This window comes from Lepisma saccharinum, chromosome 1 (genome assembly GCF_977018435.1).
Source record: "Lepisma saccharinum chromosome 1, izLepSacc3.1, whole genome shotgun sequence".
Lineage (NCBI taxonomy): Eukaryota > Metazoa > Arthropoda > Insecta > Zygentoma > Lepismatidae > Lepisma > Lepisma saccharinum.
Window position 1 is genome coordinate 186,832,553 of NC_139229.1, and position 24,403 is coordinate 186,856,955.

The 24,403-nt window shown below is 40.7% G+C and overlaps 1 protein-coding gene across 10 annotated transcripts in view; it reads right to left on the reverse strand.

The window, feature by feature from the left end:
* Positions 1-24,403, reverse strand: part of sd (TEA domain transcription factor 1 homolog scalloped) — a 209,988-nt gene that overhangs the window by 75,333 nt on the left and 110,252 nt on the right. For 9 of the 10 annotated variants that reach the window (XM_083144531.1, XM_083144583.1, XM_083144550.1 and 6 more), the window contains exon 1: positions 18,091-18,202. The exons of the other annotated variant lie outside the window; for it this stretch is intronic. In XM_083144531.1, coding sequence (XP_083000657.1) covers positions 18,091-18,145 — 55 coding nt within the window. In that variant the 5' untranslated portion in view covers positions 18,146-18,202. Of the gene's footprint in view, positions 1-18,090; positions 18,203-24,403 lie in introns of those variants that run through there. 10 annotated transcript variants of the gene reach the window in all.

Here is a 24,403-nt window from a genome sequence, read left to right on the forward strand (position 1 = left end):
AACACCAAATTTCCCCTAGTAAGTAAGTAAGTAAGTAAGTAAGTAAGTAAGTAAGTAAGTAAGTAAGTAAGTAAGTAAGTAAGTAAGTAAGTAAGTAAGTAAGTAAGTAAGTAAGTAAGTAAGTAAGTAAGTAAGTAAGTAAGTAAGTAAGTAAGTAAGTAAGTAAGTAAGTAAGTAAGTAAGTAAGTAAGTAAGTAAGTAAGTAAGTAAGTAAGTAAGTAAGTAAGTAAGTAAGTCAGTCAGTCAGTCAGTCAGTCAGTCAGTCAGTCAGTCAGTCAGTCAGTCAGTCAGTCAGTCTCTCTCTCTCTCTCTCTCTCTCTCTCTCTCTCTCTCTCTCTCTCTCTCTCTCTCTCTCTCTCTCTCTCTCTCTCTGACAATGTCATTTTAATGGCGCCCACGGACCACGGAAACGCATAGAGGACGTCAAAACAAACAACTTTTCTCAGTTAACATTTCTCTCGTTGGCGCATCGTTTTGGCGCTACAGTCGTTCAAAAAAGCCCGTCTTGCCGCCTGAATGCTGGCAACCACACACAAAATTTGATTGCATTTGTGACGTCATATCCCGTCGTGAAGCGATGCGTTCCAGGGTTGCCAGGAACACACATATTCTGTGAAAAATCACTTAGCTACAATAAGCCACATTATGTACAGTAAAACAAAACGAAAAAACACGTTCTTTAACCTAACAGGAAGTAAACAAACGATACGAAATGGTAGAAAGAAAATAAAATTCAAGTGGAAGTGATCATATCGAATTTTGTCTCAGCTTACATGTCAAATATTTGCAAATTTAGTTACCAAGTTGGCATCTACAATTTAGTCTATCCACTTCGTCCTTCTGATACTAGTTGTCTGTCACACACTGAACAGATGACAAAATAGAAATGAAAGAACTCAAAATTTAAAAGGTAAGCAACACATAGTATAATGTATATTCAGGGCATTATGAGGCAAGTGACAAAAATGGTTGAAAATACAGAGATATAAAGTAGTAGTAATACAAGCTCCCCGACGACTGTGTTTATCTATGCACCGGATACACATGTAATAGTTTGCAACTGTGAACAGGGCAGTATATTCGCTATTGATTTATAATTATTTTGTTACTGTTGTTGTACGTGTTTTAGCCCTAATGTACACTTAACAAAGTGAACCTCGGACACTTCCTTATCAGCACAAAAGTGCCACAAGGCATCTGGACACAAACCTGTAGATAACCTTGCAACGAGATTTGCAAATATTTGACATGTAGCTGGGCGTAAACAGCCACATGTAAGCTGTAAATCCAATGACATTTCTTGTTGTTGATATTTGACATGTAGGCTGAGATAAAATCATTGACACTTCATTTTGAATACGTTTTTACCATTTCTCATATCGTTGGTTCATTTCCCCCTTCCCCTGAGATGATTGCTGATCTGGCAGTCAAAAGATGTCTGGCTATGATGTTCAGTGTACTGGATGCGTTTCTCGCTTCGTTTTACAGCTAATAATCTGGTTGGTAATTTGTAGTTTTCACAAAATTTGTATGTTCCTTGCAACCCTGCCGTGCGCTGCTTCGTTGCAGGAAATGACGTCTCAGATACGATCAAATGTTGTGTTGGGTTGCCAGCATCCAGGCGGCAAAACGGTATTTTTTTATTGATGTCCTCTTGACGAATCTGTGGTCCGTGGGTGCCATTAAAATGACACCCTGTATATACATATATATATACTGGAATGTTCACACCTATTTCCCTACGTGGTGTGGAAGTGAACAAGTCACTGAGTGGCTAGCGAGAAACTTGGCCAAACCAGATCCTTTCGATTAAGATCCGTAAAGAGCCAGAAGAACGGAAGCGCCAAAAATTACGAGAAAGGTCGAATAGTTCACGTAAGAACGGACGATGGATCGGTCGTCCAACAGTGTGAAATAGTGTTGCATCTTTCTCTCCATTCGATGCCTGTTTCTGGCAACCGGCGACGAAGCGAGTTAGACAGAGTGGCTACAGAGCGTGTGGCAGCATCTGGCTCGCGTCCAGTGGCTCTTGAAGCTCCCCCCAGGCAGATATAATGCATCTGCTAATTATAGTCCTGTGATCATCTACCTCCTTTGGAACAACGCCTGGGGATTTTCCTGCCGCTGATTGCGCCCGGCGTTCAAAGGAACGCCCGAGGGAGCGACGCCGTGTATCCGCGGCTGAATTTTGACCATGAAGCCCATTTCGCTCCGATGCCATCTTGACTGCTGCTAAAGGATAACCCGTGACTTTTGAGCCATTGCTGCAGAGGGAAGCAAAACTCCGTCCAGCAGTCAGATCTCGCTTCGGCGAAGTATAAGCTTTGGAGAAATTGGCTGTGCGTAGATAAACTAACTGGGAACTGGCAATTTAAGAAAAGGATCCGAACCATTAACGAGCTAGCATGGTCATTATTATTCCGCCGGACAAATGACCAAATATTTGGTTAATAATAATATGGTATTTTTAAAATCACATAAGTAGATTATAAAACAAACCAAAACATTGTACTCATATGGTTGGCAGAATTATTATGAATCTATTTAATTAAAATCTGAGCATGATGAGACGTGATAAAACAATATACAAATAGGATCTTTCTATTTCGGTGGTTTATCTCTAGGAAGGGTTGTTAAAGGTCCAGGAATTTTAAAAAATAATAATAATAATTCCGGTCCAGGAGGGAAAATCAGCAAGCGTAAATGGGTTCTGGACTGTAAAGAAACTTCTTATCGTTAATTTTAAATTCGGTCCAGGAACATTTTTTCCGGGTCAATTTACATCCGGTCCAGGAACATTTTTCTGAGTCAATTTAAATACGGTCCAGGAACATTTTTTTGTTGATGAATTTAAATACGATCCAAAGTCCAAGTTCCGTATTGAAATGAAACAACACGCAACTTGGACCGAATTTAAATTGTGCGAGAAAAACTGTTCTGGTCCGGTTGCGGAACCCAATAGAACCCACTGGACCTTTAACAACCCTGCCTCTAGGTTTAATTGTAACGTTAAGGATGAACGATGAAATGGATGTTGGGACAAACGCAATGATGTAGGTATACATTAGCCAATAATCGCAGAAAAGCAATGTGAAATAATCTAATTCAATTCAACGTTCATTTCTTGCACAGGGTTCGAATCTGGGACTCCTGGACCACACACATTATTTAACACCTACAATGCAATGTGAGGTGAAAGAGTTGAGTGATGCTGGAGTATATGCAGTTGAAAGTGTGTGTGTGTGTGTGTGTGTGTGTGTGTGCGCGCGCGCATCGCGTCGTAGCTTATGGGTTACCCGGTAAGTTTCTGTCAATTACCGGCTACTGAATGAACTTAGTTTACTATTGTGCGGTCCAATGTTAACTCATTTTCCAACGACGAAATCTAAATCTGGTGTAGGAGATAAGTGAATGCAAATAGTGATGATGAACAACTTGTGTAGGTGAAGTTTAACAGTGCCTATTGGTGTTCAGAACATTTACAATTAAACTTCGTAGGACTCTACGCCAACATCCGAGTTACCTTCGTTAAGAATGTAAATCTTCTCCGAATAAAAAAGAAACAACATATTGTTACCGGTTCAGTCAGCGAACCTCTCTTTACCATCCATTACCGGCGCAAGACAGATCCCGGCGACATCTGTGTAAACCCGTTTCCTCTCAAAACGAATCAATCAACGAGTCCTCTAAGCTAATTTTGGTCCGCCCAGCATAATGAACGAACCTGGATGAAGAGAGAGAGAGAGAGAGAGAGAGAAGGTTGGGCGGACAGAGGGAGGGAGGGGTGCATAACGGATGTGAAAAAAGGTCCATTCCCGTTGCTAAATTTGGAGCAGAAACTGTCCCACATGCGATGCAAATCACGTTCCCTCCTCTCTCCGCGTCATCATAGGCTCGCGTGCGACACGCGTTGTCTCGCTCTCTCTCTCTCTTTTGTTCCATCTGTTAATTAGCAACCTGAACCCCCCCCTCCCCTCCGCCTTCCTTAGTCTCGCCCGTGCAAGCAGACAGTGTTTTTATTAAGCCGAGAAAGCATAAATCACTTCCGAGACAGCGAGAAGTCTTCTCTCTTTCCTGCTCCCCAACCTAACATGCTTCCGCAAGAAACTCCTCTTGGGTGACTACAATGCGCACACCTGTTTGCGTGCTGGAAGGAGACGGGTGATCTTTGGGATAAGGTCTTCTGCAACAGGGCACCGCTGCATTGCAAAATTAATAGACGGGACGACCGTGTCAAGTGTTCAAATGGGACATGAGCTGCAGCATGCGAGCGAACTTTACCGGCTATGCAAAATTGAGAGATCTCATGAATATGCAGACGACACCTCGTATTTTCTTGCGCAGATATGCAATCGAAACTCCCAAGGCTGCAAGGCCGTGAATGTATAGGTACTGTTATTTATCACAGAATATCGCCATCTTGGTTAGTTCCTTTGGAGACAAAATGATCTACTAATATTTATTTTTCTTCTGTTCTTTTTAACATTCAATAAACCAACGATATTTATTCTATGCAGCGCTATGAAGAAATTACCCTACAACAGCCCACTAAACATCTAACCAAAGAAACGGCAAACTACATAAGTTCACTTTGCTCAGATAGGCTAGTCGGGGCTGGGCCTACAGTTCAGACCCCTCTGCATCCCATTCGGTGGTCGGGTATATTGAGAGTGTATCTAACGATCTCGCCACTGAAGGTTGAGGTTCGACTCCCGGCCTGAGCATGGGTGCTTCTTTGTAATCAATTCCATCTAATCATAATTTATCCCAGGCCTCCTCGGTGGCGTAGCGATAACGTCGTCGCTTTGTTATCAAGGGGTCTCAGTTTCGATACCCGGTGGAGGATCTCACTTGTTCAATTCCGATTAGCCAATCTGAGCATAAAGTGGATTAAAAACAACACTCAGCTCAGCTCATAATTCATCCCAGCCTAAGAGCATAAAAGCGTAAACTCGTAAAAAATGTAAACTATAAATAATCACTGTGCAATGTGCTGCAAGGGGGTTTCGAACCCGGGATTCATGTATTACAAAGTAACATCTTTACCGAAAAACATGCTGAAATTCCTAGAATTCATACCCTATCCTGAATACAACATTGAATGGTGCATTACGTTTGGAATTTTTACGATCACGTAGCTTCACAACTATAGGAACTTTAGGAAGTGTTTTAATGATTTCATAACAACGGATTTTTCTCCTAACTACAAATCTAAGATAAAGAAACGTTCATGAAACACAGGAGCGTTTACCTTTTACTGTGAATGATTCTCGTTATCTGAACCTTGACCGACATGTAAATTGGAGTCGAAGCGCAAGGCGAAAAAAAGTTCTGAAACAAACAGTGGTTTCTCATTTTCCTTACTCATGCGAAAGGTATGCGAAGCCTTTATCGCGGAGGCAGGTGGCACGGCACGACTCTGCTACTTAGTTGTATGCGTCAAGGTGTAAGTACGCAATGTTTAGATTACCGCCCTTTGTCTACACATACTTGCAAGTTGCAATTAGAGCACAGATAACACACTGAAGGACACAATAGGCACCGTTATTCCAAATAATTCACCAGTAATGGAATACATGTTACGTGGCAGACACTTGTAGGGGAAGTGTCGCTTGCCCGCCCTGATACCCACTGAAGAGGGTCTACGTGAATCACAGAAAAATTGTCGAAAATATTCTTCCCGGGGTCATCCGAGAATCAAATTCGGGTGTCCCGTGTGGTAGTCAGCCACCCGGCTCGCGTGGTGGTCTAGATTTGGAGGGTTAAACGCATGGGTTCCTGAGTGCGTTCCGCTGTCAGATTAAAAACGGAGAGTAGCTTTTTTAAGTCCACATTCATGATCAGATAGGCTAATCGGAACTGAATCTACACAGTAGTTGTTGGGAGTGGGATCCGAACTATGTTTCAGCTTTTGGAGATGTACAACGAGCCTACATAAGTGATTTACCGATACCTTCCCGACTCGCCTTTCAACGTACCTTCACGGCAGATAAGAGTACCGACTAATTTCTCCAAATGAGTGAACTGAAATTCACAGTTGGAAAGGCTTAACATTGACTTTGATATCCACTTGACACTAAGTGGTCCTGATCAAATATAAAGAACGATCAGCATGCACGCATAAGGGAACTGTGGAGGGAAAAAGAGGGGGAGCTGCAAGATTGTCGTTTATTAAGAGATCCTAGATTGGATAACTGGAAGACAATCGAGTTTTAGAATCGTGGACACAGACCTGAAGATCATACGTACAGTCTGCGCCAAGGTTCTAACACAACTACAGGTGGCAACTGTGGGAAAATGAAACACTGTTTGTAGGGCAAGAATTATATAATCTGGTAAGCTTAGTCTACATATCATTATATTCTTCTCCGGTTACGCTGATATTTCAACATATGTCTTACCAATTTTTCGGTACCACATGAGTAATTGCCACACTATTTTTTTTTTGTTTATTTTGCATTGTATTATATTCTAAACGCATTGTATTATATGGAATTGTATTCGCAAACCCTTTGTGTTCAACCTTCCCCCACACTCTAGTGACTATTATTTATATTTTCAAGCATGAACAAGCATTCTTGGAATTGCTCTTTGTTCCCGTAAATTATGTTATGCTAGCATTGAACGGATCAGGAAGATCTAGTTGATCTAGTGCAAATACACCCAAACTACAGCCCGTGTGCCACACCCAGTCAAAGATTTATATGACTCGCCCTGGTACTTATCAACCGTTATATTTGATTTTGAGACATGAAGTAAGTAAAATATAATGTGGCCCTGCGTATAAAATGTTTGGGCTCATCTGATCTACTGTTTACTTGCAAGATCTTTGAGTCTACGTTCAGAAGTTATCTAGTGAAGTGAACAGTCTATCGTCTAACGTTGTTGTCTTGTAATCAGTGGGGTTCAGTGTTCGATTCCCTGTGAAAGCACATTTAATGGTCCTGCTTGTTGCTACTGGATTTTATTTTCATGTTAGGGACAAGCAAAACATATAAATTCGATAATATATAACACACAGGATCAACTTATGAGTTTCTATATTTACTACTATATCCCGTATATCCTTCATCTTAACAAATATTTTCATTACAATAAAATTGTGAGTGTTACACATTTGGTTATTGTGCCGCTACGACGCGGTCCGCGTATGGTACGCCATTTGCCAGCAGAATTGGACGTACACTCCTGTTCACATAAAGTGGCACATTTTATAATATTGGACAATTGAAGTATGTGCCACTTTAACAGGGGTGTACCTAACCTTCGACTCACGCGCATATATTTATTTTAATTAAAAAAAAATCACAATTACAAGTAATCACGTAACGGAAGATGGAAATGTTTTCCTTGTGCTCCAACCCATTTTTCACTTCTTTTGAGAAAGTTTCCTTAAAAATCGCCTTCTCACATTTCTGCTACAGTTTGTTTTCACATAAGAAAACATAAAAATTCTTTGTTCTAAAGCGTACTTATGTTGCGACATTATAACAACACTAATAACACTTATCAACAAGCAACACTTATCGGTTTACTACTTATCACCTTGGCAAACTACACAGGAGCGAACATAAATCCTTCTTCGACACGTCACATCCGCTCCTATGTACGAAAGCAAATACTATCATTTACGGCAGACAGGAAAGGTGTCACGTTCAAGCGGCATGTATCTGTCCTTGATTGATTGGGTATATTTTACTTAGCTTTTCTGCCACTTTTGGTAATCGCGAAGATGGGGATGATCATGATGAAGTTGATTAAAGGACACTCACAAAGAACACCCATATCCAAGCCTAGATTCGAACCTGAGACCCCTGGCACGTCGGCAAGCGACATGTATCTGGCCTCGTACAACAATCAAATGGAGTTACATATCTCCACCGCCTGTTCACGATACGATACTGTGTATATATAAAAAAAAACCTGTCTATATTGTTTTCGCAAAAAATCGTAATTGCACTCAAATAAACAAGTGTACATTGAATCTATGTATATCTTTACAATCAACAGATTTAGGAAAGGTCATTTGCTGGGCCCCATTCTCTATAGCTGGAACCACTTTTACGCAAATTGCAATTAACTTCATCTCGCAAAGGCAACCGAAATACTTTTTGGCGTGTGGTTTAGTTCCAAAAGCAAAAACTAGGTCTAACATTATCGTGATCAATTTTCCTCTGCTTCCCGAAATTCGTACGACTCGAAAACTTCGCACGAGGAAGGAGAGTGGGTGGGGAAGGTGTAGCTTTATATTACGCAACGTGAGTATGCTTTTCCCACCGGGAAGAGAATGCCAAGATAAAAAAGCAAAGCAAAAACAAGTGATTACAGCGATTTGGAGGCGTGTTTACATACAGCCGAGCAGGCACGCACACAGCCCGCTGTTAACAGACACGCGAGTGGAAACGAAAAGGTCAAGTTCCCAGAGGAGATGACAGGGCATGGTTCACTGCTGATAGCAGTGTGCATACAAGTTATCTCGCTTACTGCCACCGCCCATGCTCAGCACAATACTATTTTTACTCTTTCCGATGTCCTCGGACACCCAAAATAAAAGAGTTCATGCTAACTGTTTTTATGATCATTGACTGGGAGTCTGAAGCAACTATTATGCAATGGTAAGCTCCTATGCATGGTCGTTTATGGATAAATTACTTATGTTTATGGATAAATTGCTGGAATCGTGGTTATGGGTGAATTAATGGAGTCGTGGTTATGGATAAATTGCTGGAACCATGGTTATGAATATATTACTGGAATCGTGGTTCAGGATGTATTGCTGGAATCTTGGTTAAGGATATATTGTTAAAATTGTGGTTAAGAATACATTGTTGGAATCGTGGATATATTGTTGGAATCGTGGTTAAGGATATATATTGTTGGAATCGTGGTTAAGGATATATATTGTTGGAATCGTGGTTAAGGATATATATTGTTGGAATCGTGGTTAGGGATATATATATTTTTGGAATCGTGGTTAGGGATATATATATTTTTGGAATCGTGGTTAGGGATATATATTTTTGGAATCGTGGTTAGGGATATATATTTTTGGAATCGTGGTTAGGGATATATATTGTTGGAATCTTGGTTAGGGATATATATTGTTGGAATCTTGGTTAGGGATATATTGTTGGAATCGTGGTTAGGGATATATTGTTGGAATCGTGGTTAGGGATATATTGTTGGAATCGTTGTTAGGGATATATTACTGGAGTCACGTTTGTGCCCTTTGAATATCACTTAATGTATATGCTCTTATCTTTGTCAAAATGTACACCTCTCCTGTTGACATTAAGTGCATATTTTATAAGGCTGGACACTTGAAGTATGTGCCACTTTATCTGAACAGAAGAATACTAAACTAGTTTGAATCAGGATGCCATTTAAGAATTACGTGGAACAAATCTGTTGATTTCTACCAGTCTCTCCAGCAATTATTAGAATCTCTAGAGAACAAAATAACTAAGTATGCTCGAGAATAGTTTCGTGCCATTTTGTTTTGATTGATTGATTAGTTTTATTTTACTTCAGTTTTCTGCCACTTTTAGTTAATTGCGAAGATGAGGATTAATGGAGATAAGATGAATGGATGAAGGGAATCACAAACACAAGTGGACAACACATCGCACAGACCGCATAGAGGATTATACTGGCTGCGAGTCTAGACGCCAGTGCCTCGCTAGTCTGTAAAATGCAGTCCAGGGTGGATGGTTGGAAGGGAGGATGCCATTTGGGTGCTTAGAGAAAAGTTACCCCTTGCGTCCTTTTTCTGGTCAGGGTGTAAAATAGCTGCAGTTCTGGGCTCTCTGAATGTACGCCCTTACAATGACAACCCAAATTACGCTACGTATAGATGGGATAGTATACTATTTAAGGCTCGGCTGGACATTTGATAGTCGCCAGGTTTTCAAATGTTCCTCTCCCTTAGAAAAAACACTGTCATATTCCAAAAATCTGAAAAATTACATCAGCTTAGAATTCCTTCTAGAGCATCGATGTGAATTTTCGTGTGGTTTGCTACCACTCTTGCCTAGATATTCTTAACAGTTTCGTTCTATTAAACTATTGATAACATCTAGAAAACAGCGAAAGCAAATCACACATCGATGCTCTAGAAGGAATTCTAAGCTAATGTAATTTTTCAGATTTTGGAATATCGTATCATTCTAAAGAATACGATATGATAGCGATTTTTCGAAAGAAGAAAATTTGAAAACATCTATCCTGACGAGCCTTAAAGATGCAGAGAACAGTGTTAGAAAAGGCTGATAAAATGCAAAGTGCAAACACTCCTCGATGCCGACTGTACGCCAGCTGAATCATTATTTAGATAAGGTGAGACTGCCTAAATATTATAAACATGAGGCCTCGCTAAGTACCATTAAGCATGGAGGGTTGTTGGCTCTGGACAAGCTCAGTAAGGACATGCCTTACAAACACAGACGGACAGTGGCGTAACCGAAGCTCCAACTTCGTCTACTATAGAGTACGTACAGCGCGATTACCACCACATACTTTCTCTGTGCTGATATCAACTGCAAAAGAGCATATCGATTTTCTCGGCAACTGTCAAAGAGGTTTTTCATTCATTCATAAAGTTTCCCTCCCCGTCTCCTCTCCCGCGACATCTCTGCACAGAGAGCGGGAGAAGCGTTCATTTTTACGTTTTCAATCAAAGTAAAACCACGTGCTACCTACTCAACACTCTAGGTCTTCTTTCACTTTTTTTCAAACACCTCCAATTACCATTTCCGGAGCGCTGTCTATTTTTAGAAGCAGATGACGTGGAAAAGCTAGTGAATGAATAACCGCTCAGTGGTCGTTTCACAAGTCCTCTCCACTTCTCTGTGCTTTCAATTGTTACTCTCCCATTCGCAGTCATTCTCTAGGTTTTAGCGGTCGGTGTGGCACAATTAAAATCACAATTACAGAGCCATCCCCACACTGCTTGCAGACGGCAGCGGGAAAAAAAGACGCTGTGGTCTGCTGCGCATGTGAATGATGCAGTGTCACTTGCTGAAGCTTTCTGCGCATGCAAGGAAGGAAAACATGCGTGAGAAGATTTCCGTGCAGGCCCATCTGCGCATACACTGAATGTGTAGTCAAAATGAGCATGTTGCATACCAATATTTACAAATAACTTATTAGGGAAGATGTGTCTAGTGAAAAAAAAATCTTCTCTTTGGAGAAAATGTCTATACCTATCTGACAGATAAGATCTTGTAAAAATCGATACAAGAACGAGATAGGCCTCTGTAAAATCGAGACGAGACCGAGACTCTTGGCTTGATACTTGAAAAATGTATCTGAACCAAATTTACATACTTTACTATGAGACTTCTACAGACATACTAAATGTATCTATCTGATAATTTATAGATGTCATGTGGAAATGTGTTTTATTGACATTTTGAACAAAGGACTAAGAAAGTGTATTATGTGGAGTGTAGCGTTGCATGCCGTAGAAACTTGCACGCCACGAAGGAGTGAGGAAAAGCGAGCGACTAGCTTTAGAAACGTAGCACGCTGGAGGGTGGGAGAGACTAACAATTACGAGCAAGAGAAAGTGTTCCCATGCAGTACTCGAATACCTATATTTAATAGTTTCTAAGGTCTAATATAATAGTTTCTGAAAGCAACGCTGAATGGAGTAAATTTCAGTCATGCAACTAAATTAGTGATTTGTTTGCCGCCAGTGGTATGCATCGCCGAGGCAAACGGCATTGATTTCGCCGTCGTTACCTAGTAATCAAGGACTCCCGGGTTCGATATCCGGCCGAGGTACATAGCGGTTCGGATTCCACTTTAAACTGTAGGTCCAGTCCCGATTAGCCTTTCTGTGCATAAAGTGGACTTAAAACAACAAATCAAATCAATCAACAAAGACATTGATTTCTCAACGAATGTGAGACCGAGGATGTTGTCCAGCATCATGTTTCAAAGCACCAGCATTCAGATACGAACGTCACGTGGAATAAACACAATTTCATACACGTGACTCGATTTTATTGCAGCTGTTGATTTAGCAGAAATGAACGATAGCAAGTTACTGGTTAACTTCCCACCTTATTCAACACCCATACGGTAATAACTGTATATCCATCCGCCTCATTTAGACCGGCTGGAAACATGACAGTCTCGACTCACGTAGTGTTCGATTAATGCTAAGCCATCCCTCCCAATCCAGCAACGCTTCCTGTCAATGTCAAGCTGGCTTGAAAAGCTGTGCGATTATTGCCATTCATGTTGTTCATCTTTCTGAAATCTCAGTCCAAATAAATTCCACTGCTTGATTATCACCTCACTTAAAGCTGATTGTAAAGGTCGCCATTGAAAATCTCCGATAACCTTGACGCAAAATCTTCCATCACGGGTTTATTAAAAAAAAAACACACAAAATGTTCTTACGAATTAAAGATAACGCTTCAATTCTAAATCATTTTACAAATATTAGCGTTTAGTTCACAAATCATTCTCTGAATCTAATGTAAATCATATTTTTTTGAGAGTACGCGTATTTAAAACATTCAACTACATTTATCAGGAACACATTTGCGATCGAATGTCAACTGCTTTATTTTGCAAATAAAATGTTAGGAATAGTTGAAAACGGCATGTTTACTGTATTTACTATATGGAATAACTGTGAATTAAATATATTACACACAGAGTCCGTGTCGTTTGCGCCGAGGCTTCTTATCGGTTCATTTGCGCTGCGACATATGTCAAGACCTTCCTTGGTGGGTTTTCCCACAATCGGGAGTGTCATTACCGCCGCGCGCACTTGTGTGTATGGGAACATGGTGCATAGTGCATGAAATCAAACAAACAAACAAACGTGTGTTTATGACGTTGCACAGCTGTGTTTACACTGAAATGTTAAACCTATCCAGAGAGTCAAATATGACTTTTCTTTGCTTATTTGAAAAGCCGTTACACAGGATTACTTGTATCAATTTTATTCCACAACACAAAATACATAAATCAGCCTATTAACTATTAATAATTTATACACTACATAAACGTTCCTGTTTACGACAGACAGAAGTGTACCCTGAACAGAATAAGAAGATCGATTTTAGGTGTTCAACAAGATGCACCAGATGCAAATCATCGCACTTACCAGAATCTTTGAAGTATTTTAATGACGGTTCTCCATTTCTGTACCTTGACGACACAGAAAATGGAAAGCGGTTGTTAGTTTTTGCTAGTGTCAGATCCAAAGATGTTTTGGCAACTTCAGAAACCGTATTTTTAGATGGAACTTTTAGCGTCTGCTCCAAACAGTTTTATTAGCTGTATACCTTCCATATCGACATCGGTAGTACGAATACTGCTACTAACGTAGCACCAGTAGTTTATGCTTTACTTCCGGACAAAACCGAAAGAACTTATCAAAGATTCTTTTCGTTCATTAAGAACTACTGTCCTGAGATTAATCCGAAAGTGATCAAGCTAGACTTTGAAAGTGCAGTACTTAAGGTGTTAAGAAACGTGTTCCCACTGTCACACATTTCTGGATGCAATTTCCACTTTAAACAAGCAATTTGGAGAAACGTTCAACGACTATTGTCGGGACGCGCTAGCAAGCGGCGTGGGACCACCCACTCTGGTAGCGACGCGCTGTTGCCGGATTGACCTACTTCAGGATTTTCGCGAGCCCACAGAAACATGAGGAAGGCTGAACTACTGCAGCTCCTTATGTTACACAAACCCCAGTTCCCCATATATCGAATAGACAAGCTTGCAGAAGAAGCGGGACATACGGTGGTCCGTCTCCCGCCTTATCATTGTAAGTACAATGCAATCGAACTTATTTGGGCACAGGTCAAAGGGCTGGTAGCACAGAGGAACACTTTGCCACCTTTTACACCGTCTAAAATTTTGCAATTGACAGAACAGGCTATCGGGGATGTGACAGCAGATAGGTGGCGTTCGGCTATAGAACACACAAGGAAGATTATTTCCGAAGCATGGGAAAAGGAGGGAGTTGAAGAGCAGCAAATGGAGGATTTTTGTAATTTCACTTGGGCGGGAAGACAACAGTCACAGTAGTAGCTCAGAAGAAGATGTTCCTTTACCAACCAACAATGAAGATGATCTTGGGATAGCGCCACTGTAATGGTAGCCGGTAAGCAAAAACAACTGATTCTTTAACTATTACCTCTGTTCTTTCATTCATTTTTTAATGTTTTTACATACAGGTAGCTCAAAGCATTAATAACACATGTACCAAATGTATCATTAATGTTAAGGAAATCGAGCAATTGCCTAGCATTTCGTTGTAATTTATTGAACTCTCTATTGCCAGATCCTGTATTCTCATATAGCTTCCAAATTATCTCACTTCACACACCCACATGTGCCTCCCCGATGGCACAGTGCTAGGGTAAGTGTCGTCGCCTTGTAATCAAGTAGTCCTGGGTTTGATACCCTATCGAGGCACATAGTGGTTCGGATCTCACCTCCAAACTGTAGGTCCATTCCAGATTAGCCGTAGTGTGCATAAAGTGGACTTTAAAACACCAACTCAATCAATCAATTCACACAAAATTGATTTGTTCTTGATAAATTCTTCTCCGTAATACAGTAACTCAGTTCTGTAAAATTCTGTTTTGGAGGTGAATTTTTGTAGGTTCCTCAAAATATAATTTAAAAACGTGTTAACGAAACGAAGTTGTACGTAATTTGTTCATACGTAATTTGCCCTAATTTTCAAGAAATACATTTCATTTGTACGTTCTGAAGCTTCAACAATCGCGGCGCGACAAAGAAGGCAAAAAGAGGCGGCATGAAATCAAAGGAGAACGATTTGCCACGTGTTGTTCATAACAGAAGACGCATTTTCTTTTGTTGGTAATTGTGATACGATACAACATAAGTAAAAAGATGCCGGTAGCTGATGCTTGCAATGTACCATAATAAAAACACAACAAAGGTTCTTTCAGTGAAGGTTTTCTGTTGCTGTGTAGAGCAGGAAGATAAAATGTTTCATGCTTGCCAGAATGCCCGAGCTTGCAAACAGCTGACTAGCCTGTCCGTGTGTTTGTGCGAACGTGGCAACGTAGAAACCCCCCAGCCACATGGCAGCCAACGAGGAGACAGAATGTGGTCACGTTCTGCTGTTCTGCGTTCTGATTGCACGCCGCTTCTTATCGCGTCCGTACTGTAGGGCTCGTTGACATGTACAAGAAGGACGAAGCTGTTAGAATGCACATCAAAATGTGTGCCGCTCTGTCTCTGATCCCTGAATCAGAAGTAGAAAAGGGATTCCTACTCATCATGGACTGTTCTCCACTCGATCAAAAGGTCCAGTTGTTTAATGACTTCTTCGTGGAACAGTGGTTGGAGAATTAACATATTCCAATATCTGCTCCCGGGTTCGATACCCGGTGGAGGCACAAGTGGTTCGGATCCCACTTTAAACTGTAGGTCCAGTCCCGATTAGCCTTACTGTGCATAAAGTGGACTTAAAACACCAACTCAAACCAACTCCAATATCTGTGTGGAACTGTTGCAACCAAAGACACAGGACAAATAATGCCGTTGAGTCATGGCATTCAAAGCTTAACAAAGTCATCGGGAAAAGGCAACCCAATGTATACGTGCTGCTTGAAGCCTTAAAGGCGGAAAAAGATAAATTCGTCTGCAATTGAGATGGCAGAATTGGGTCTATTGGCTGGGAATACCTACAAGAATTCAAATAACGTTTGTATTATTGTTGTGCAAGTGTATCGAAATATTGTGTTTATATATACGTAGCTATTACTTATGTAATGTTTGCAAAAATAACACTGTATTTATAATATTTTTGACGATTTTATGTAGTGTATGATAATTAAGTGTAACATAACATATAAATGTAACAAACATAACAATTGTTTGTTTGTTTGTTTGTTTGATTTCATGCACTATGCACCATGTTCCCATAAACACACGTGCGCGGCGATAATGACACTCCCGATTGTGGGAAAACCCACCAAGGAAGGTCTTGACATATGTCGCGGCGCAAATGAACCGATATGAAGCCTCGGCGCAAATGACTTTGTGCAAACGACACGACACCTTATACACACAAGTTACCTTGTTTAATTTAATGTCACAAACAACTGTACATCACTTGTAAATCGGGCATAGTCCACTATAAAACATTCAACTTTATACACAATTTTACTTTCATTTTTCCCACCTCACAGATAAATTTAGAAATATAAAATTAATTAATTTTTTAACTAATTCGAAAAGTATAATTAAATAAATGCTTGAGAATCAAATGTAATATATTATAATTTTAAGGACGTGTAGAATTCTTATGATCAAAATAAAAGTATCCTTGAAAGACAATTTATTGTTATATAATTTTAAGAACTTAGTATTTATTCGCAAGTAAAATATGAATGAAAAGCTCTTGGGAGAACGCTAAATTCCTCTGGGATTTAAGTACAGATCTCTATAGTTTTATTTCGCAAGCACAAAACTCTGGAATGGTAGTCATTTGACGATTTTTTTTTAAAATCTAATATTTTAGCACATATTCGCAAATAAAACGGCTGGAAATGCATATCATTTCACTCACAAAGGCTCTGTAGGATTTTAAGTGAGAGAAAAAGGGAGATTTGCGATTTGGATATATAGTTGAATAACCAAAACATTTTGAACATTAAAGTTCCATTTCGCAAGTGATAACTCCGAAATAACTGATTTAAATAAAGCCTTAATATTCCCTTGCGGACAGTTTGGTGTGTAGGGAAGGCGTTAGTTTGAAATCATCATCTGCACTTCTTCCCAATTCACTTTTCACCATGCCACTTTCTTCAAATGCTCAATTAAACACAATAAGGAGGGGAGAGGCGCTATCTTCTGCTTCTTCTTCTTATCTTCACGACCAATCACTCTGCTGATATAACTTGTCTCTAGATAAGAGCGACACACGAGATGACCACACGATGAGAATTTAATGGCTACCAACGCAATGACGTAAGGCTATAACAGCCTGTTACGGTAAATATATGACATGCAGAAAGGAAATAACTCTGCTTAGAGTAACAATTCCAGGCATGCCAGTAGCTCGTAAACACTTTCCAAGGCCTATACTCGTAACTCTGTTCCCACAACGTCTCGTCAATAAGATGGGTTTGCGGAATTTGTTACGTTCCTCTGTGGAAGGTATCAACCACAACATTAAGAAAAAAAAATGATAATTGCAATTTTTAGTTTCCACAATTTTTATCACATTTCCTTATTATTATAATTGCTATCATGATTATGTGCAACAACATTCTATAATGTGATAAAAACAGACTAGGAACGATTTAAATAGCAGGTCGATTGATTCGTTTGATTTATTTTACATCGCTTTTTGTGCCACTTTTGGCTAATTTGCGAGATGACATGATGAAATTGATGAGTGGATACTCACAAACATCCATGGTCAGGCTGAGATTCGAACCCGGGACCTCTGGTGTTGTAGCGCGATGTGCTAACCACTCCGCCACGGGGGGCGGCTAAATAAATAGCAGGTCGAGAATTATTATTGGCAAATATGTAAAAACATTTAACCACCTTTAGAAGCTGCAAAATTAAGTCATTTAGGAATTTCTCTTCGTACTGTATCTACAATCAGTTAGTAATGAATAAAACTAAAACTAAAATTCCTAGTTAGTAATCAAATTGCAGCTTTCCATCATATGAAAGAGAAAAGAGGTGGCGGAGAAGGGTGAGGGATTAAGGAATTATTATTGTTGTTGTTTTAAGTCCACTTTATGCACAGAAAGGCTAATCGGGACTGGGCCTACAGTTTAAAGTGGAATCCGAACCACTATGTGCCTCCACCGGGAATAGAACCCGGGGAGGGATTAAGAAAAAGAGAACAAAGTACTTTTAAAAAAAAACGAAATAATAGCAAGTATTTGCCCATACGATTAGAATCTGAGCGTAGATACAAGAGTATTGTAGAGGTACACTCATAGTAGCATTCCTGTTAACCTCCCAAAACAATGATGAACACCTCAGCATTGAAAGTGTGAAGCAAACGAAGTAGTCGCTATAATTTTCAATACCGACCTGTCTCGTGTAGTATAGGTAAAATACCTGATTGGATACGGCAGCTACCGTCCATCGGTCGAGTCCTGAGGATGCCGCACATACGCCGAAATCATTGTTTCACACCGCCCATACATAAACACACACATGCACTCGCAACATGCCCCTGGTTGCCCTCCTGTCTCACTGCTCATGCTGGACTGGTTATCGCAAACTGCGATTTATCTTCTCTTTATCGCAAAGCATGGACTGCAGGGGGTGAGGGAGATAAGACCCAAGTTCATCTCACAACGGTCTCTCTCTATCTCAAGGGAGCTATCTCTATACCTTCAACATTACAACGGCAAATTAAGTCTTGTCACATTACCAGCAAACACCCCTTGACCCCGAAAAGAGATTATGGAACAAATACACAAAATTAAATGCCTCAACTCGTTTGTTTACTTACGTTGAAAACTTTCTTTCGGGCAATAAACACACACAGAGAAGGAGAGGGACGGACAGAAAGATACAGGGTGGCTACAAACAAGCAGAAATGAAATTCCCTGACTTCTCCAGGTCTTCCAGGACAAAATTTATATTTTTTTCTGACAATTGCAAACTAAACTAAATCGATGCTTTTGCAAATGGAAATAATAAACTCATACAGATCCAGGTATGGATTTGTTAAGTACCAATATTATCTTCTATGAAATTGACTTCATTTCTCTAGGATTTGAATTCAAACAGCAAAATAGTGAATTTTGAAAATTATTACAATTTACAAGCTAGGGAAGGATTATGGAATTTTATCATACGCAGTAAGTTTAAAATAAAATACTTGATTATTTTTAAAGTTACGACTAAATGAGATTAGAGTGAAGAGTGATTGATTAAGAAATACAATTTGTAATTTATCAGTTTCCTTATACATTCTCGGTATTATATGTTGATATTTCCACTGAGGTTTGGGACCCTCTGCTTGCAAGAACCATGACTGTAGACTCATCTTTCGATGCATAAAGCTACTTCTCTCTTCTCTGTAAAGCAAACAACTTAATAACTCTTGCATATAAGTGAAACAATTGAATTGTACAAAAGAAAGTGTCATATTTCCTTACATTATCAATGCGATTTCTGCTTCAGTACAGTATATCCAAGTGAAGTACTGTGAAACTGACAACATGCAGTTATACCATTATTGCTGACGAAAAGGGTATCTAGGTGTTAGAAATTTAACTCAAGCAATTTATAGAATTACATTGTATATGATTTAGCTAAGAAAACGTTAAAATAGGAACACACTGTTAATAACAGCTTCTGAAAGTTCATATACGAGGGGCATCCTGAATAAAGCCAATGGTGCCTGTATGCAGCACTAGTGGCCGGAGAGCGACATACACGTGGGCAGGAAGAAGTGGCATGTAGCTGTAATCTGGTACAGTCACAATGCAGCCGTTTTAGAACAGTTCTAGGTTTAAGATGGCAACTCTCATACAGTCTCCCACCGACTGCAATGTAGCCTACATGTAGTAATCATATTTTTGCATGCTCAGAATTTGGCACAGAGCCACCAGCAATCGTGTGAGGTGTGCAGACCGGACGTCGTGTGTGATAGCACAGACCAAGTGATAGAATGGTCAGACGATGATGCAGACAATTCACAGAAGGCCAATCGAATGTGCACAACCCCATACAGCTGAGTACACGTGGGCCCTTTGCATCACTTCAGGTAAGCGATCTTGGACCACTCCCTGTACAGCCCTGGCCTTGCATACCGACTTTCATCTCTTTGTTGAGCTGAAGAGGTTTCTGGCAGGACAAGGATTTAACAGCTACACTGCGGTAGAGACAGTTCCAGTTTTTGCTGTCAGACACATTTGCCATGGGCATACAAAATTTGCCATGCTACGACAAATGTCAGAACAACGGTGGTGATTATGCCAAAAATTAGGTTGGGACTCACCTGTTACTAATGCAAAAAATTGCAATTGATATTCTTGTTTTATTTATGCCTAATCTGTAGGGACCTTGATTTTTTGTTATTTTTTTCAAATTGGTGTATTTTTTTATTTTTTACTATTCGGTGTAATTTTCCCCAAAATTCACATTTTCATTTTAGCACATTTTCCGGCAAATATCTGAAATTATACCTTCATGGTGTTTTTAAACTACTGTTTCAAATTATAAGTCACATGGCCTACGCCTCTTCGTGAGAGTTTGACATTTTGAAAGTTATTTTCGGAAAGTTATTTTCCATACCCCCTTTTATTTTTAAGGTAAGGGTTTTAGATAATGGAATTTTCCCCGTATATACTGAAGGGTGCCTAATGACCATAAGTGGCGACGCACTCAAAAAATTTAAATCAATCAATCTCACGTGACAGATAACGATATATTATGGCACCAAAAATTGGCATTATCTTCTTTTGACTTGTTAGTGTTACGTTTTCCAAAATTTGCGTCTTTGTTTTAGAACATTTTTCTGTCAAATATACCAAAACTTAATACTCCACTGTGCTTTTAAACTATCATTTTAAGTTACAGGTCACGTGGTCTACGTATTTTCGTGACAGTTTGATATGTTGGAACAGATTTTTGAGGAAGTAAAAGTAAAGTGCTCCCCTGCACTTTGCCATGAAGGTGTATTGTAGGGGTGTGGAGTTAGGGCCATACACTTTCTTGATCACGGCTGAAGGTGGGGGTGATGTGATCAGTACCACGCTCCTGGCTACCTTTATCCCTCAGTTTACTCCAGGTACCTGCTTGATATGACGCTGGGTGGGTGCCGGAGCAGTTAGAATAGGTGGAAAAGATCCAGGTTCTTTCCCGCAGGGGATCGACCCCGGGTCTCTCGCATGGTAGTCAGACGCCCTAACGACTGAGCTCAATTATTTCTCGCTCGACAAAAATCGTGGGAAATACATGATTTAACGTGGCTGTCGGAATTATTCCATGTATAACAAGCATTACAGTTTACTCTTGAATAAAATGTTGGAAAACTTGCATGTTCTATGTACCCAAACATGGCCTAGAACAGACAAGAATGTTGGATTTCATGGAATTTTTCGTTGTTTTAGAACATTTGGTTTAAAAAAAATCGCTAAAAACGCCAACAATTCGCATTTTATTGCAAATTCGCATTATTTCGATATTTCGAACGGGCCAAAAAGTGTGTCCAGACATCACTGCACATTCACAATTCGCATCAATTACCATTTTTCACGGTTTTCGCGTTTGCGAAAGATCAATGTCCATACTAATTGGAAATTACCTTCTGGCCACCCCTCGTATAAATGAGTAGATGGAAAGTGAAAATTTAGGAGGGCTGGAAGAGAAAAGTCAATTCTTGAAGAAAGTAATTTGCTTTTATGATTGAATGATGCGAGTAAATATGATATTAAAATATTTACGTATTTATTATTAGTATTTTTTTCATAAAATTGGACATTAACTTCACTCAGTGAGAGATTAATGACCATCCCTCACGAGATTAAACAGACAGGACAGAGAGTGGCGTTAATTTCATTGCAATACTAAAGTCGTTCCGGCGAGAGAACGGACTTGGAAATTCTATTTGTTTTTTTTCCGTTGAAAGCCAAGCAGGGTCACATGAACAGCTGAACCAATCGGCTTTGTCCATTTGCCGTGGGGAGGGAGAGTTCTCGTGGTATTAGGCGCATCCAGAAAGTAAGTTTCCCTGGGGTCGCGCACAAAAAGGAAACATTATTTCATTTCATGATTTATTGCTACAGATACAGCACTTGTCCAGTTACTTGACAACATAATTCCCGCCGGAATTCAGGCACTTGTCATAGCGTGGAACCAACTTCTGTATACCTGCGTCGTAGAAGTCCGCCGCCTGGGAAGTAACTGTCACTGTGTGACAGCCGTCTGAACCTCTTCGTCGCTGTGAAAATGTTAACCGGACAGGAACTTTTTCTGGTGCAAGAACAGGTGGTAATCACTGGGAGCGAGATCCGGGCTGTATGATAGATGATTGATGGATGATCGAACACCTCCGAACCGAACCTGTCCAGAAGGGTTGCAGTGCGCCTAGCCATATGCGGCTTCGCATTGTCGTGCAGCAAGATCACCCCGGAACTGAGCTTACCGCGTCGCTTATTCTGAATGGCTCGTCGCAATGTCCTCAGTGTTTCACAGTAACGGTTAGCGTTCATAGTCTCACCTCTGGGCAGAAACTCGATGGGCAGAATGCCTTGTTTGTCCCAGAACACCGTGCACATCAATTTTCGCGCCAACACAGTATGTTTGAACTTCGTCCTGCATGGAGATCCACTGTAACGCCAATGCATGGACTGTTGCTTGCCTTCTGGGGTGCTGTATGCAACCCACGTTTCATCCCCTGTGATGATCCGGTTGAGAAAATCGTCAGCATCATGGTAACGCTGCAGAAATGTCAGCGCCGTGCCCATGCGTTTTCCTTTGTGTTCATGCGTCAGTTGTGTCGGCACCCACCGAGCACATAATTTCCGGAACAAGAGGTGTTTGGTAAAAATGTCATGCAACGACGACCGATAAATCTGCGGGAAATGGCTGCTGAGTTCCGTGATCATGACGCGACGATCCTCCCATATGCGCTGCTGCACCTGCTCCACAAGCTCGTGCATAACGGCCGATGGCCGCCCACTGCGCTCGTCGTCATGCACATTTTGCAGGCCTTCAGAAAATATCCTGCTTGCTCATGACGTCTGGCCAATACACCTGGCACAGCTGAAGATGAATTTCGATCGGCTGTATGTTTTGTGCGTTCAAGAACTTGACCACCGAAAGAATCTCGCACGCATGCAGGAGATGGAATAAGAGCCGCCATGTTTCATAGCTGCCGCGACGCTACTGAGGACTTTCGGGAGGCGTCTTCTAGGATATTCACTAGCCAGGGCATGTGCCTCTCACGCATGCGCAAAGCCGGTTTCAATACGCATGGCCTGCCACCTGTGGGCGAATGGGAAACTTACTTTCTGGATGCGCCTAATATTCTGCGTTGCCATTTTTTTCGTTTTTGGTAGTTTTCGAAACAGGTGGCGCCTTCATCCAAGCCAGCATGACGAAGCCTAATGGTTGCCTACGCGTAGCAAGCGAATGGGTCTCCGATTGCCTGCCTCTCCCTGAAATGCGAGCGAAGGGGGCTTGTTGACAAGAAGAGGTGTCGTGAACGACTGGACAAAAATGAGGCGTGTAGCAACCGGTAGCAACACCGCTTTTCAATATATATCCCGTTTTGTTGGATTCTTCTTGATATCTAAGAATAGTGCAATGTCATTGTAAACGCATTTTAACTTGTGCGAAACCAGTAATATGTCAGGATGATGACAAAAAACCTTCGTAAGCACTGCTACATTAAATAAAGTAAGTGAGCCAGAAGAGTAATAAAATTCCAGCAGCATATTTGCAGTCTAAAGCTCTTCTTGTTTATGTATGTTTTGTTGGATGTTGCAGTCCGAAGACATCCAACAAAAATCAATTCCATACGAGTGCCATGCACGCAATTTCTGTCGCATGTTGTAGTGAGATACCTTGTCAGGTGGCGATATTCGACAAAAATCGTATGTATCAATGGAGCCTATTTGTTTCCATGTTCCTTCAATTTGTCCAACAAAATACCTTACTACGATGTCCGACAACTATCGGACGGCGCCACCCGCTCCCATCCCTCCATCTGTTGACAGTTCTGTCCCATTACTACTCCCATACGGACAAGAAAAAATGATAATTCAATGAATTTTCCACGTAATATTTAGAGGCTTTAACACATTTTCCTACCCCTCCGGAAATTTCTCTCTCTCTCTCTCTCTCTCTCTCTCTCTCTCTCTCTCTCTCTCTCTCTCTCTCCTCCTGCCATCACTGGTTTCTGGCGCCGTTGTTATGTTGTGCATAAAAGGGGCCTAAAAGTTGAGGCCGAAACTTAGCAACAAAATTTCCTGGTCCCACGCCGAGTTCCATAACGATATCAAAAGTCAATCAAGACAAAATTCCCTGACTTTTTTTGACACCTCAAATTCCCTGACTTTTCCCGGTTTTCCAGGTCTGTCGCCACCCTGGATATAGGAAGGGAGAGAGAGAGAGTACAAGAGAGAGAGATGACGTAGTTGCTTCCATTTCCTCAATCATTCCCAATATCGAAGGGTCGACCTCCGTGACGTGGTGGTCAGCACAGCGCGCTTCGACAGTAGGGGTCCTGGGCTCGACAGCCGGTCTGAGCATGGGTGTTCTTTGCGAGTGTCCCTTCATCAATTTAATCATATAATCACTCATCATCTTCATCGTCGCGATTAGCCAAAAGTGAAAGAAAAACGAAGCTAAACAACAAATATAAAAGGAATCAATTTAAACCAATATCGGACAGTACAATTAAAGTAAA